Raw genomic sequence first — 14,769 nt, forward strand, 5'->3', positions numbered from 1 at the left:
TTTTAGTATATTTATAGATAAATTGATAATTTGATAAATATAAGTTAGTATATATTAATATACTTTTACAAAAATATAAATATAGTAGATATATAAGATATGTATATTTATATTTTTGTAAAAGTATATTAATATATAATAAGTTATATTTATCAAATTATTAGTTTATGTATAAATATACAACAGAACAATCAAAAAGCAAAATATAAACTTACATAGTTTATTTGTTTCTCTCAGGTTCTCTTAAGAACCCACAGAGTACTCTAATCCATACAATAAACATCTTACTCATATAGTTGTCTCTTACAATTGCATTCCTTTATGGTGTGTTTGGATGAGTAATTTTACAAATTCAAGGAATTTGAAATTCTTGATATTTGAATTACTTTGATTTCAATTTCTATCATTGTTAAAATATTTTGTTTGGATAAGTCAATTCAATTTTTTTTAAATTTTAAATTGTTAATTTGGATATGATAATATGATTCTATCATGATAAAATTGCTTTTAAAAGGATATTTATATGTTGAGATTTTTAAATAAAATTTTATAAAAAAAATGTTAACCAATTTTTAAATATTTAATAATTTTAAAAATTAATTTAGTTAATATTTAATAATTTTTAAAGTATTTTTGAATATTCAATAGTTAAAAATATGAAGATATAAGATAAAATATATAAGTGAAATAAGGGAAAAAAATATGAGAAATTTCAAATTCTTACATTTTTGGGAGAATTTGAAATTCTACTATTTCAAAGAATTTCACAAATGCTTGGAATTCAAATCAAAAGATTAAATTTTTATTTGGGTTTTCTTTCATGAGGAAGAAGACGAACTGCACGAATATAAGTGCAGATGCGCCGAGTAATCGATTACATTAATATGGTAATCGATTACCCCTTTTCAGATTCTGTGCATTTTGCCCCTGGTAATCGATTACACTACTCTGTAATCGATTACATATATCAGAACAAGCAAACACGCACTGGTAATCGATTACATGACCATGGTAGGCCACTAAACCAAAAGCAGCTGATAGTCAGGGCGCAACTGTTTTTACTTAAGAGCGTAGAAGCCCAAGTTTGAGAACGGCCCGTTTTGGGCTACTTAAAAATCAAAATATTACAAAAATTAATTTTCATAAATATTCATTATTAAAATACTAATAATTATTAAAAACCTTTAAAACATTCTATAAAAGTCATTAAAATAACTATAAGAAGATAATGTCCACAAATATAAAATAAATAATAATTAACTAATTTATTTATTTATTAAAAAATATCTTTCTAATTTCATAATTTTTAATTTTATATATTTCAAAAGTATTAATTTAGTTATTTATTGAAAAATATAAAATAAATAATATATATATATATATATTTCAAAAGTTGAAATGAAATAAGAGATCAAACATGTTTAATTCAAATCAAAACTCATCTATTTGTGAAATTAAATAGATATTCATACATCTCATGCAACAAGGAATACAACAGAACAATCAAAAAGCAAAATATAAACTTGTATAGTTTGTTTGTTTCTCTCATGGTTCTCTTAAGAACCCACAGAGCACTTTAATCCATACAATAAACATCTGACTCATATAATTGTCTCTTACATTTACAAATGCATTCCCTTAGGTTTCTCATAGGAACCATAGAGATATTAAAATTATACATTTATATTTAAATATAAGAAAAATAACAAAAGAAGCATGTATATCCAGAACGGCCCGTTCTGGAATCACATTTTAAGGTACAACAGCCATGTCTGGAACAAGTTTAATATTGATTAAAAGATAAATAAAAGTATACAAAATTTTAGACTTATAAATTTCACTTTATTATATAAATCAACAAGTTTAATATTTAAAAGATAAATAAAAGTATATATAATTTCAATATATTATTGTAAATTTAATATCTATACTAATATATAAAGGGAATATAATTTTCAGTAACTACTTTGGTCTCCATTTTTTTTTGGACCATTATACCCTTTTATGTTAAAAAGTTAGAAAAATTTTTTTTAATCAAATTTAATAATTTGAAACTAATAAATCATTTTTACAATAATTACTTTTACTTTTTATTTTTACATGAATTATTTTATCCTTTATTTATTTTTTAATAACTACTTTTTTATGAGTAATTTTTTATTTTTTTTCTTTTAATTTGTTTTAATACAATGCAGACACGAAGTGCCTTTTTCTTGCTAGTAATTATAATAATAATTATTTTATTATCTTTATATTTAATTTATTGTAAAATAATTAAATTATTTTATTATCTTTATATTTGATTACTTTGTACGTTTATTAATTTTTGTATGTGAGTAGAGTAAATTACATTATTTTTAAAAAAATATTGTGTTTTTTGTTATATATTTATGTTAAGATAATTCTATAAGATATAGTTTAGATATACTAGTTTATCCTCTCCTAATTTCTAGTTTAGTTTCCTTAGTACTTGAATCTGAATGATTTTCATGTTATTGAATTGATGGATTCAATAAAATAAATAGACATAAAACATAATCAATCCCTAAATTTTAGGAATTTAGATAAAACTGACTAAGGAAACTAAACAATAAATTAAGAGAGTATAAACTAGTATATCTAAACTATATCTTATAGAATTACCTTAACAATTTATATTGTTTATAATATAAATATATTTAAACAAAGAATTTAATTGTTTCGGTAATAAAAAATTCATACGTAAAAATTAAATTCAATATATAATTTAAATAAAATTAGGTATATACATACTAAATCAATTATTCATCTTTCAATATAATACTTGATTTCTTTTGGTTATGATATTTTAATATATTTTATTTAAAATATCAATTAACACATTTTATTATTTTTTTATTTAATTTATTGTAAAATAATTAAAATATTTAATTTAGCATCATTAAAAAAATAACCATTATAAAATTTATTTTTTTTAGTTTTATTATTTATTATAATACTTTTTAGTTACCGTATTAACCAAAAAATTATTTTTAATTAAAATATATTTTTGAATTTTAGTTAATTCATTATCATTCACTCACTTTATTAAAAAGTGATAAAATTTAATTAATTTTTAATTAATTTAATAAAATAAAAACTTTAAAATAAATATCTAAAATCTTTAACAATTTCTTAAATACAAATATTTAATTAATTAATTTTAATATATACTAAATTTAATATTAGAAAATTTATAAATATTTTAGTTATAATTTTTATTATCTTTTGATTTAATATTGGATTTATAAATGAATATTACATTAACTCCATTGATTATTTTAATCCTTGTCTTTAATTTTATTATATATAAAAATTATTTACCTAATATATTTTGAAATTATTTTCATGAATCTTGTTTTATTTCAATTGATATTTTAAAAGTTAGGCTTAATCATTCGATTCAATGGATATAATCGTGTTAGTTTCATTATTTAAAAGCAATTGACTTATACAAAAATTAGTAAGAATTTGTGAAATAATTATAAAATGAAATATTTTTTAGTAATTAAAAAAATTATTATCCTTTGATTTTAATTTACTCATAGATGTTCATAGTATTTAACTTATGATATATACACCTTCTTTTTATTACAATTACACCTACTTTGTTTAAAAAGGCTAAAATTACTGATAGTAGAGCTCGAATCCATACAAATACTTACGTGGAGAAAATCTTAAGTCTTCCCCTTAACTAATTGGGCAAACCACCCGCTGGTTCTTTTTGATCAGTTTTTAATACATCACAATGCGCTTCCTTACTTTTTTCTCTATCAAACAGAATATATGACCGTTTGACAGAGTTTTTTTTATTCACACATTTATTTTAAAGTTTCGTGTTGAAATAAAATCCCAACACAGATTAACATATTTTATTATCTTTTCATTTTAATTTATTCTAAAATCTTGGGAATATTTAACATCATTAAAAAAACACCATTATAAGATTTTAAAATTTATTTTTGATATAATTATTTATAAAAAATACTTTTAACCATCATATTCACCAAAAATATATTTTTAATTAAAATATATTTTTAAAATCTAGTATCAGAATATTTATTATGATTTTAGTTATAATTTTTTATAATCTTTTGATTTAATATTGGATTTCTTTTTATTATAAAACATAGTAAATAAAATCTAAAATCTGTATCAGTTTATTTGATACAAATATTTAATTAATTTTAAGATATAATAAATTTAATATCAAAATATTTATTATGTTTTAGTTATAATTTTTATAATCTTTTGATTTAATATTGGATTTCTTTTGATTATAATATTTTAAAGCATTTTATTTGAAACATAAGTTAACATATTTTATTATCTTTTCATTTTAAATTATTGTAAAATAATTATAATATTTAATTATCATTCACTTACTTTATTAAAAAGTGATAAAATATAATTAATTTTTAATTAATTTAATAAAATAAAAACTTTAAAATATATATCTAAAATCTGTAACAATTTTTTAAATACAAATATTTAATTAATTTTAATATATACTAAATTTAATATCATAATATTTATTATGATTTTAGTTATAATTTTTTTTATCTTTTGATTTAATATTGGATTACTATACATAATTATTTATTCCCTTTAAACATACAAATAGGTAATTGTAGTAATTTTGTGTATGAAAAAGCTTATTAGTGCAGTTGTGACTATTAGGGTAGAAAGAAAATTGATTTCAAGATGGTTTGATTGGCTAGGAACTAAAATTTGTAGTCCTTTTTCTTATAAACTGATTGAAGAGCCGTAATTTAGTGCTTCAATTCATATCATTAAGGCATTGATTACTTCTCACATTTAGGGTTAATTTCGTGGTTTTATCATGTTTGCTAATTGTCATTTGAATTATGGGCCTAATTGCAAAACTAATCAAATTTCTGTTTCTGGACAGTTTGACCTTCTCTCGGTTTTTTGGCCATATCTGGAGCTACAGGACTCCGAATTGAGCCATCTTGGTGGCGTTGGAAAGCTAAGAGAAAAAGCTACAAATGTCTCACTAATGTGCATCTCCTAATTCGAAGTCTAAGATGGTCAAAATGGAGCCCGAAAATGACCCACGGAATCTGGAAACGTTTTGGGTCTTGTTTTGCAATGTTCAAATCAGTTTGGGCCCAATTTGACCCAAGCCTTCTAGAAGGGCAAAAGGGTAATTTCAGAAACCCTAAAAGAGGGCAGAAGGGAGCCCTCTTCTACCCGCGCCTCCCTCTTTCACCTCCTAACCCTACACATATCCCTTTTCCGCTCCACAAAGCCAAATCGCCACCGGCCTCCAAGATTCCGGAGAAGGATGCTTCCGCGGAGGCCGCTAAATCTGAGGACGATCAAGTGCCCTGTTCCGCCGTCGCCCTGTTCCGCCGTCGCCCCCATCCAGCGCCGCTCCCCCTCTTCCTCCGCCCAGCCCAGCGCCAAGAAGCTCTTTTGCGACCAAGAGGACCTCTCCCTCCACGGCTTCTCCACGGTCCACGTCCCCCTCAACCTCCACTCCCTTCTCACCAAGGGCCGTTCCTCCCCGTCCTCTGCCGCTGCGTCTCCGACCCCTGCTGCCCGCCCAGACCCTCTGCCCTCCCGCCCCTCTTGCCCACCTTCCGGAGGAGCTTGTCCGACCTCTCTCCCTTGCCTCTGCCTTGTATCAACTGCGAAGAAAATACTGCACCCGACTCCCTGGTATGGACGGTTCTTGAAAAAGTTTTGATCTTTCTTGGATTTGGAATCGTGGGTTTTGTTTCTTTTTTGATGGGTGTGTGTGTGTGCAGAGGCTGAGAAGGATGAAAGATCGTTTGAAGGAGATGAAGCAGTTGTGGGATGAGGTTATGGAAGATAATGACCAAGAAGATGGAGGAGGAGAAGACTGTCAAGTGCATGAACATGACAAACTCCTGCCTAAGGTATTCTTGATTTTCGACTATGATTCTTTTGTCTTTTTAATCACCAACAAGATATATAATAATGAATCAAGAAAAAACATTTTATCACAGACATTGAATTCTGGTAGATCTGACCTGAAAACATGAAGATAATGTTTTAATGAATTTATCATTCTTGGCAGGACAAACAGAGAACCAAGGTAAAGGAGAGGATTGACAAATTTGTCAAAGAAAAGTTGTTGGACTTCTGTGATGTTCTTAATATTCAAATAAACAAGACCAATGTGAAGAAGGCAAGTCTTGTCATAATAATATATACTGATTTCATTTGAGAAGAGAGTTTAGTACTTTTGGAAATTAAATAATTAAATGGATATGGTTTCAGGAGGAGCTGTCGGCAAAGCTTTTGGAATTTTTGGAGTCCCCCCATGCTACAACTGATATTCTACTTGCCGATAAAGAGCAGGTTTATTCTTTATAGATTATTTTAATCAGTTAGACACTTTTGCATGTTTTAAGTTGTAACACAAGTAATTTGCATCGTTGTATATCATTTCATTGATTGAATGTTAAAATTGATAGTACCTCTCTGCTTTCTAACAAATTGTCCATTCTTTATTTTTTTTTAGTTTGAGATTGTTTTCTAACAAAATATATCCATTACAAACACATGAGAAAATCACTAGTCATTAAATGCTTCTTGGAATCTAATTCATATTCTTATCCTTATATTTAATGAGGTTGTGAAGAGTAGAAAGACAACAACGACGATGAGGAAGACTATATTGGTTAATGATATTGTCAAGGTTCTGGAGGGTCCATCTAAGGTCTGTTATCTCTGAGACTATATTTGAATTTTTGTATGATTTGATTTGGAACATGTTGCCTCTATTAATTGTATGTTTGGTAGATAGGTATAAGGTCATCACTATATAAGCAATCTAGCTTAGTAAAATTAGGTTGCTTCATGTGTATTGTTTGAAGGGGTTTCTTTGCCTAAATGTGTGCCTTGTGGATTTTGATCTCTAAATGATGAAAAGTATCATGGCTATGGATATACTCCAATGAAGCTTTATTGTCATAGTTACACTGATAGAGGTCATTCATTATTTTTCATGTGTTGTCTTGCCGATTAAGCACATCATTAATCTTGGGAACTCCTCTTGATGTCTGTATTGTTCTTTTATCTTCATTTTAAATGATATCATGCATTTTCATAAAAAAGACTTGATATTTTTGTTTTGATTGAAATTGTTTCAATAATAGGCTCTGGTAATCGATTACAAGAAATAGGTAATCGATTACTAGAAAACCTTTTAATAAGTAAATTTCGAACATATGATGTCTGGTAATCGATTACATGTATAAGTAATCGATTACCAGACTCTTAAAAACAATGGTTTCCTCAGATTTAGGCATCAACAGTTAGTGAGGGATTCATCCCAGTTTGTGACGGATTTAATCCCTCACAAATTGCGAGGGATTTAATCCCTCGCAAATTGTGAAGGATTCTACTTAATTAAAGTCATCACAGTTTGTGACGGATTTAATCCCTCACAAATTGCGAGGGATTTAATCCCTCGCAAATTGTGACGAATTCTACTTAATTAGAGTCATCACAGTTTGTGACGGATTTAATCCCTCACAAATTGTGACGGATTTAATCCCTCACAAATTGCGAGGGATTTAATCCCTCACAAATTGCGACGGATTTTTATTAATTTCTAAACATTTATTACGGAAATTATATTGTTTGTGACGCCTTAATTCCGTCACTAATTGTGACGGAGAAAATAATCCGTCACTAAATATTTTGTGACGCCAAATTTTGTGACGGAATCATTTCCGTCACAAATTCCGTCACTAACTGATTTGTGACGGATTTTTTGAAGTTTAGTGACGGATTTTTTCCCTCTCTAATTTTAATTTTTCTAGTAGTGACGTTGTACTAGAGGTTGTTCTTGACACACATCTATCTGATACTAGGCTCATAGTCGTCTGGTGCACATACTGTACATTATCTATTCAATTAGCTTGATTTTTCTAGTTCTCATGATGTACCTTGCCTTAACTATTCTTTTAACAGAGTTTGACCATCTGACTTCTTCTAATGTTCGACACAACTTTTCTTGTTCCGGGTTTGGTCTCATTTTGAATTTTCTTCTGATACTCCAATGGCTTTTTCTTGTAGTAGTCCTCATCTGGTGTTTGTTGAATGTTCTTCCGTCCATGAGCAGACCTAGCTTTGATGCTTGACTAACTATCATCTTATTCTCTTGTTTAGTTTGCATAGGCTTCGTGGATACTTGTATTTAATGCATCTGATCTTGCATTAAATGTTTGCTTGCTGAATCTGCGTTTCACAAAGTCTTTTGTACCGTTTGTTTGCTTCTATGTCTGACATTAATCATGACCTAGATATCTCTGTACTTTCCCGGTATTGTAGCTATAGAGGCGTTGCCCTTTGCTGACTGGTAAGTGTACTTTCTCTGACATATGCAACTTTGATTTGTGGATAAGCGCTAGTCCTATTTTTTTCTTCTCTCTGCTTCTACTTTGATGACTTCATGTGTTCTTCTAAGAGTGTGGATGCTAGGTAGTTCTTCTCGTTGTGACTTTAGACACAATCCAGCCTTCTTGGTTTTCGTCTGTGCATTTGAGTCTCCGTCTAGTCAGTTGTCATCGTCCAAGGTCTTGTATCATCTGAGGCTTCATTATTTTCCTTCTTGTGCTGGGCTTAATTTCGTTTGATTGTTTGATCTCCTCATCTAACGTCTTATTAGCTTTTGCCCTTCATCTTGTTTGCTCGTGCTTTGTTCTTTAATTCCTTTGTGTCTGTGTTTGCGGGTGTCTTCGTCTGGTGTATTTCCTTCTTTTAATCAGCCTTTATCTGGTGCTTAGCTCATATATATCTCTTGGTTCTGGTGTAGACGGTAATACATATATATTCTTTATTCTTCAGTTTTGCTGTACTTATGTCTTTATCTGAAACACTAACACACTTGTTAGAAATAACAATATGCATTATATTTGTCTCACTCAAAACCCTGCTAGGGATTGCTTCGTCTGCCTTAACAGAATAAAGTTTGTACTAGTTGGAAATAGACATGACTGAGATTACGTTGCATGTAATTTCCATGCCACTTATCCATATTTGATCTATGTCATTAGATAATGATAAAAGCTGCATTGGTTCCCTGTTATTGTATGAGATGGACCAGATTGTTTAAAGGGAGTCTAAAAGTAAATAGCATATGATTGCGCACCTAAAGAATTTTGTGATATAAATATTTAAATGAATATGAAGCCCAACTAGGAGATTGTTAGAAATTTTATTTCTAATAATTAATGTGGGCTACATATATTATTTGTAGTATTTATATTAGTTATTTACATTTAGTTAGGCTCAATAAAAGTTATCTAATTTTAGTGAGCCTTTAGACTACCAATAGAAAAAATTAATATGGGCCCCAATAAGTAGAAACCAGATTTGGCCTATTAGGGGTTAATGGGAATCCTAACAGGTTTAAAATCGTAAAGATTGTCATGGTCCCCAATATGCCAAATCATAAACACACGTCTCTCTCTGTCTCCTCCATCAGAAGAGGAACATCAAATCCCGTTAAGGAATCTAGTGATTTGGTTGAGGAAGATCATTGCACCAAAAAACTATTCTGCTACAACCTTTTGGTTAATGTGTCAATGGATACAAGTATGTGTTACTAACCTTAACTCTGTAATCCGAGACAACGGTTCTTAATATTCATTAATGAAAATTTTTTATTTAGCTTAAGAGATTTATCTCAACAATATCTATTTATACAAATTTTAAATATGATTTGTATATTGAAACATAATATTTATTTGTGTATATAATTTATTATAAATTAGTTGTTATATGTTAAACTTGAATTTCTATCTTGTACGAGAGTATTTATAGGAATTATTTTTCATTGAGAGAAATTTTTAAGAATTTTTTGATTTATTATCTAATTTGATTTTATTTATCATAATTATTTATGAACTAAATAGCACTATTTATGAAATAAATTATCAATAAATAAAAATAATATTTTCTCATGACTTTTATTTGTATATATAATTTATTAAAATTTTAGTTGTACATAATAAATATTTTACATGTATATTTAAAATACTAAAATATTCGTTAATAATTAATTGAATTTGTGATAATTGTCATAAATATTTTTTTTTTCGTTTTTTCATGAAATTGAAACGCAGTGATTTAGTCGTAAACTATATTTCTGAGATTAAAGATACAATGCTAACTATATTTATATCAATATTTATTTATTTATTCAAACAAATAATAATATTATAATTTTAACATTATTGAATATATATATATATATATATATATAATGAAATTATTATTAAAATTACGTAAACCAAATAATGTGTTAAACTTATATAAAAATATAATTGTACATATCATAAATTTATGACATTTATTATTCCACAATCAGTGTCATTAAGTGTTACTAATTTTGAAGTAAAAATAAAAAAAGTAGTACTACTGTTCTTCATAAATGTTAACACATCATCACCCAAAATCTCGTATATATTAAATAAAATATAAATTTCTATTTTACGTCACAAGGATTTTTCCTTAATAAAAAAAATTGTAAAAGATTTTTTTTCTTAATTTTTTGTCTAATTCCATTTTTTTTATCATAAATATTTAAGAATTAAATTTTAATATTTTAAAATAAATTATAAAAATTACATTAATATTTATATATATATATATAATTTATTATAAATTTAAGTTGTATATAATAAATATTTTATATGTGCATTATGCTAAAATACTCGTTAATAATTGAATGAATTTATGATAATTGTCATAAATAGTTTTTTCCCCCTTTTTTCATGAAATTGAAACGCGGTGATTAAGTCGTAAAATATACTTTTGAGATTAAATATACAGTGCTAACTATATTTATATTTATATTTATTTATTCAAACAAATAATATTATAATTTTAATAATATTGAATATATATATATATATATATATATTAATATATTATAAAAGTATTAATAAAATTACACTACTAGAAAAGTGTTATTTTCTTCCTAATTTTCCTGTAAAAAAATATTCGCAGAAATTTTTTGCGAATTTTCTTGCAAAAAAATATTCGCAGAAATTTTTTGCGAATTTTCCTGTAAAAACATATTCGCAGAATTTTTTTGCAAATTTATTTGTAAAAAATAATTTACAGATATTTTTTTACAAATTTTGCTACAATTTTAATAATGATAAAAAAAATTCCATGGTAAAAATTTGTAAAAAATATTGTAAGAATTTTATTTTATTATAACATTTATTCCTGCAAATTTTAATCCGCAGGAAAAATTAAAAAATATATTTAAATTTATAAGTTTAATATTTTAAAAAAAACTTCAAGTCCCACATCGATTTAAAGTAAAGCAATTAAAGAGTATATAAGTTGGGGCAACACTTACCTTACAAGTTGATTTGTATGATTAAGTGTTAGGCTTAATCTACAATCTTAGAATTTAAAAGATTATGTATCAAATGTTGGAGGCATGGAAACAACTGTTTCGAATGAATTCATTGTGAACATTTGAAAGTTGAAAAATTATTGAAAGAATTTATAGTAATTTCTTTTAATTTTTTTCGTAAAAAATATTCCTGCAAAATTTCTTGCGAAAAAATTCGCAGGAAACTTTCTTGTGAAATTTTTTTTGCAGGAAACTTTCCTGCAAATTTTTTTTGCAGGAAATTTCGCAGGAAAATTTTCTGCGAATTTTAAAATTAGCAAAAATATATTATCCATGAAGGTATTACTTGTAGATAAAATTTCGCAGAAAAATTTGCAGGAACATTTCTTGCAAATTTTTATGAAAAATTTGCAGAAAAAGTCATATGTAATAAGAGAAATTTTAGTAGTGTTAAGTAAACCAAATAATATTTTAAACTTGTATAAAAATATAATTATACATTTCATCAATTTATAACATTTATTATGTATCATCAAGTATTACCACTTTTGAAGTATATAAAAAGAAAATAAAAGTAGTGCTACTTTTGTACATAAAAAACAACACAGCATCATCACCCACAATCTCATATATATTAAATACAAAAAATAAAATTTTCTATATAATTTATTATAAATTAACTACTATGTATTAAACATGAATTTCTATTTTAAATAAAATTATTTTTAAGATTTTTCTTTCACAAAAGATTTTGTAGAGATTTTTTTAATTATTTTTTTATCTAATTCTGTTTTTATTTATTATAATTATTTATAAATTAAATTTTAATATTTTAAATAAATAAAAATGATATTTTTCCATAATATGTATTTATATATATTTTATTATAAATTTTGATTTATATAATAAATATTTTGCGTGATTGCATGTACTAAAATACTCATTAATAATTAATTCAATTGTGATAATTGTCCAAATAACTTTTTTCTTTGTTTCTTTTTTTTTTTTATGAAATTGGAAAGCAGTGATTTAGTCATAAACTATATTTATGACATTTATTATAATAATGAAGAATTATAAATTGTTATGATAACATTTATTATAAAGTCAACACAGCATCAACAAAAAACGATATATATAGTTATGATAATTTAATACACTTAATAAATTATAAATTGTTAAAACTAAAAGATATGGTATAGATTTTGTTCTCTAATTAAAAATTTATAGTGTGTTTGGATGAAGAAATTAAATGGAGTAATTCATTTATATGAAGAATTTTAAATTCTTTTAGGTGAAATACCTTGTTTGGATAGAGAATTTATAAAGAATTTGAAATTCAAGCATTTGTGAAATTCCTTGAAATAGTAAAATTTCAAATTCTCCCAAAAAAGTAAAATTTGAAATTTCTCATATATTTTTTTTCTTATTTAACTTATACATTTTATCTTATCACTTATTTCTTCAAGTTTTTAATTATTGAATATTTAAAAATATTTTTAAAATTATTAAATATTATCTAATATTAAATTTTCAAATTATTAAATAATTAAAAAATTACCTAATATTTATTTTTATAAAATTCAATTTAAAAATCTTAACATATAAATATATTTTTAAAATCAATTATATCATGATGGAATCAAATTATTATATCCAATCTAATAACTTCAAATTTAAGAAATTTTAAATTGATTTATCCAAACAAAATATTTTAAGAATGATAGAAATTGAAATTAAAGTCACTCAAATACCAAGAATTTAAAATTCCTTGAATTTATAAAATTTCTCATCCAAACACAACATAAAATTTTCTCTCAATATATAGTATTAATGCATAATTCCACAAGAAATACTATAAGTAAGGACATGACAAGAATAATGGTCCATAAACACTTAACAATCAACATAAGATGCAGGAGGAGAAAGTTACCATGGGTCTTCTAATGTTGCTTGTTCCAGTCTTTTGCCTGGTGGTAACAACACCAGGTGAAAGTCGGTATGCAGGAGCGGGTGACTGCGACAACCCTTTTGGTACAGATTTCCTCCTACCATGTATAAACTATTTGTACATTAGAAGCACACTGCCAACACCAATATCTACATCTGATCCGTGCTGCGTAGGAGCATCATCGGTGTTTGGCAGGGTCGGTGTCCCTCAACGTGCGATGGTGTACTGTATTTGTCTCAAGTTGTTTACACCACTTTACCATTTTGATCCTGAAAAACTGGCACGGCTTCCTCATGACTGCAACTTTACCTATAATTATACTATTGACCCAAGGAAGAGTTGTTTCCGCCCGTAAGCCCCTCTCTATGTATCTCATGTACACACGTTTAACAATTCGTGACGCAGTTTATTATAATGATACTGTTTTGCTCATGTGCAGGATTCCGTGATGCTTCAAGAAAGATTTACATGAAAGCACAAATAAACTCGGCTATAGAGATAAATATGTACGGAAAACACAGGAGATATAATAAAAAAGCCATGATTTTTCACTTTTCTATCGATTGCAATAGTAGACTAATCTCTTCCGATCTCCTTCTTTCCCTTCGTCTAACTTTTCAATCAAATCAAATATTAGAACCGAAACTTTCCCACCCTTAATTATTCTATTTTACTTAAGTATAGAGATGGCAAAATGAGTTATGATTGTCTGGTTTGTCAAGAATTGGTGGACTTTGTTAGATATCCTAATTTATTAAATTGTTTAGCCTGTTCCATCTAACTTGTCAATTTGTTGGGCCAAGTGGTAGGTTGGGATGAATTGTGTAATGACCTGCCATAGTCACCACACTCTGTGGAATCACTAACACTAGTAACTGAAGCTAAGTTACTAGAATGCACAAGATTAATAAGAGAAAATATACCATACATATAAGTATCATGAGTATATAAGAAGAAATTACTAGTGCAAAAATTGGATTTAAAATTGGAATTTTAAGATCGGTTATAAGGTAACCGATCTTAAAAGTGATGCAGTGACAATTTTGTAAATAAAACGAACACTTTTATGATCGGTTATTTTATAACCGATTTTAAAAGTAGCACTTTTAAAATCGGTTATTTCAGAACCGATTTTGTATGTAGTATACAAAATCGGTTCTTGAATAACCGATTTTAAAAGTATCGTCAGAAACCTTTTATATTTTCCTCCAATCTCATTCTCTTTAATCTTTCCCTCTCCTCGTTTTTCTACTCTCTCAAACGCTCTCATTTTCTAAAGAGGTAAATTTCGTTGTTGTTTTCGTTTTTGTTTTCCTCTTCTTATGTCTCTTTTTATTTTCTCATGCGCTTCTCTTGTTTCTGTTTTCAGGTTCACTTTTGCTAAATTTCGAAGATGGAACGGCCCGTTCTGAAAAGAGAACGGCCC

At 26.8% G+C, this 14,769-nt stretch overlaps 1 protein-coding gene and 1 long non-coding RNA gene across 2 annotated transcripts; both read left to right on the forward strand.

Annotated features, from left to right (window-relative positions):
• Positions 1-2,199: 2,199 nt before the first annotated feature.
• LOC145954329 (uncharacterized) lies at positions 2,200-7,078 on the forward strand. Its single transcript, XM_083068349.1, has 5 exons — positions 2,200-5,703; positions 5,793-5,924; positions 6,086-6,196; positions 6,289-6,369; positions 6,644-7,078. Exons 1-5 carry the CDS (start codon positions 5,089-5,091, stop codon positions 6,743-6,745), a joined length of 1,041 nt encoding a protein of 346 aa, XP_082924475.1. The 5' UTR covers positions 2,200-5,088; the 3' UTR covers positions 6,746-7,078.
• Positions 7,079-12,248: 5,170 nt separating this feature from the next.
• LOC109791623 (uncharacterized) lies at positions 12,249-13,900 on the forward strand. Its single transcript, XR_014431922.1, has 2 exons — positions 12,249-13,694; positions 13,783-13,900. It is a non-coding gene; the product is annotated as an uncharacterized LOC109791623 (long non-coding RNA).
• Positions 13,901-14,769: the final 869 nt, after the last annotated feature.

Source organism: Cajanus cajan, chromosome 2 (assembly GCF_000230855.2).
Source record: "Cajanus cajan strain Asha chromosome 2, NIPB_CcT2T_4, whole genome shotgun sequence".
NCBI classification, from domain to species: domain Eukaryota; kingdom Viridiplantae; phylum Streptophyta; class Magnoliopsida; order Fabales; family Fabaceae; genus Cajanus; species Cajanus cajan.

What these genes read in the sequence shown, in the direction of transcription:
- LOC145954329 (XM_083068349.1), top strand. Translation starts at nt 5,089, where the DNA reads ATGACCCACGGAATCTGGAAACGTTTTGGGTCTTGTTTTGCAATGTTC. An exon ending in ATGACAAACTCCTGCCTAAG is followed by an intron (nt 5,925 to 6,085) that starts GTATTCTTGATT and finishes CATTCTTGGCAG; the next exon opens with GACAAACAGAGAACCAAGGT. An exon ending in ACAAGACCAATGTGAAGAAG is followed by an intron (nt 6,197 to 6,288) that starts GCAAGTCTTGTC and finishes ATATGGTTTCAG; the next exon opens with GAGGAGCTGTCGGCAAAGCT.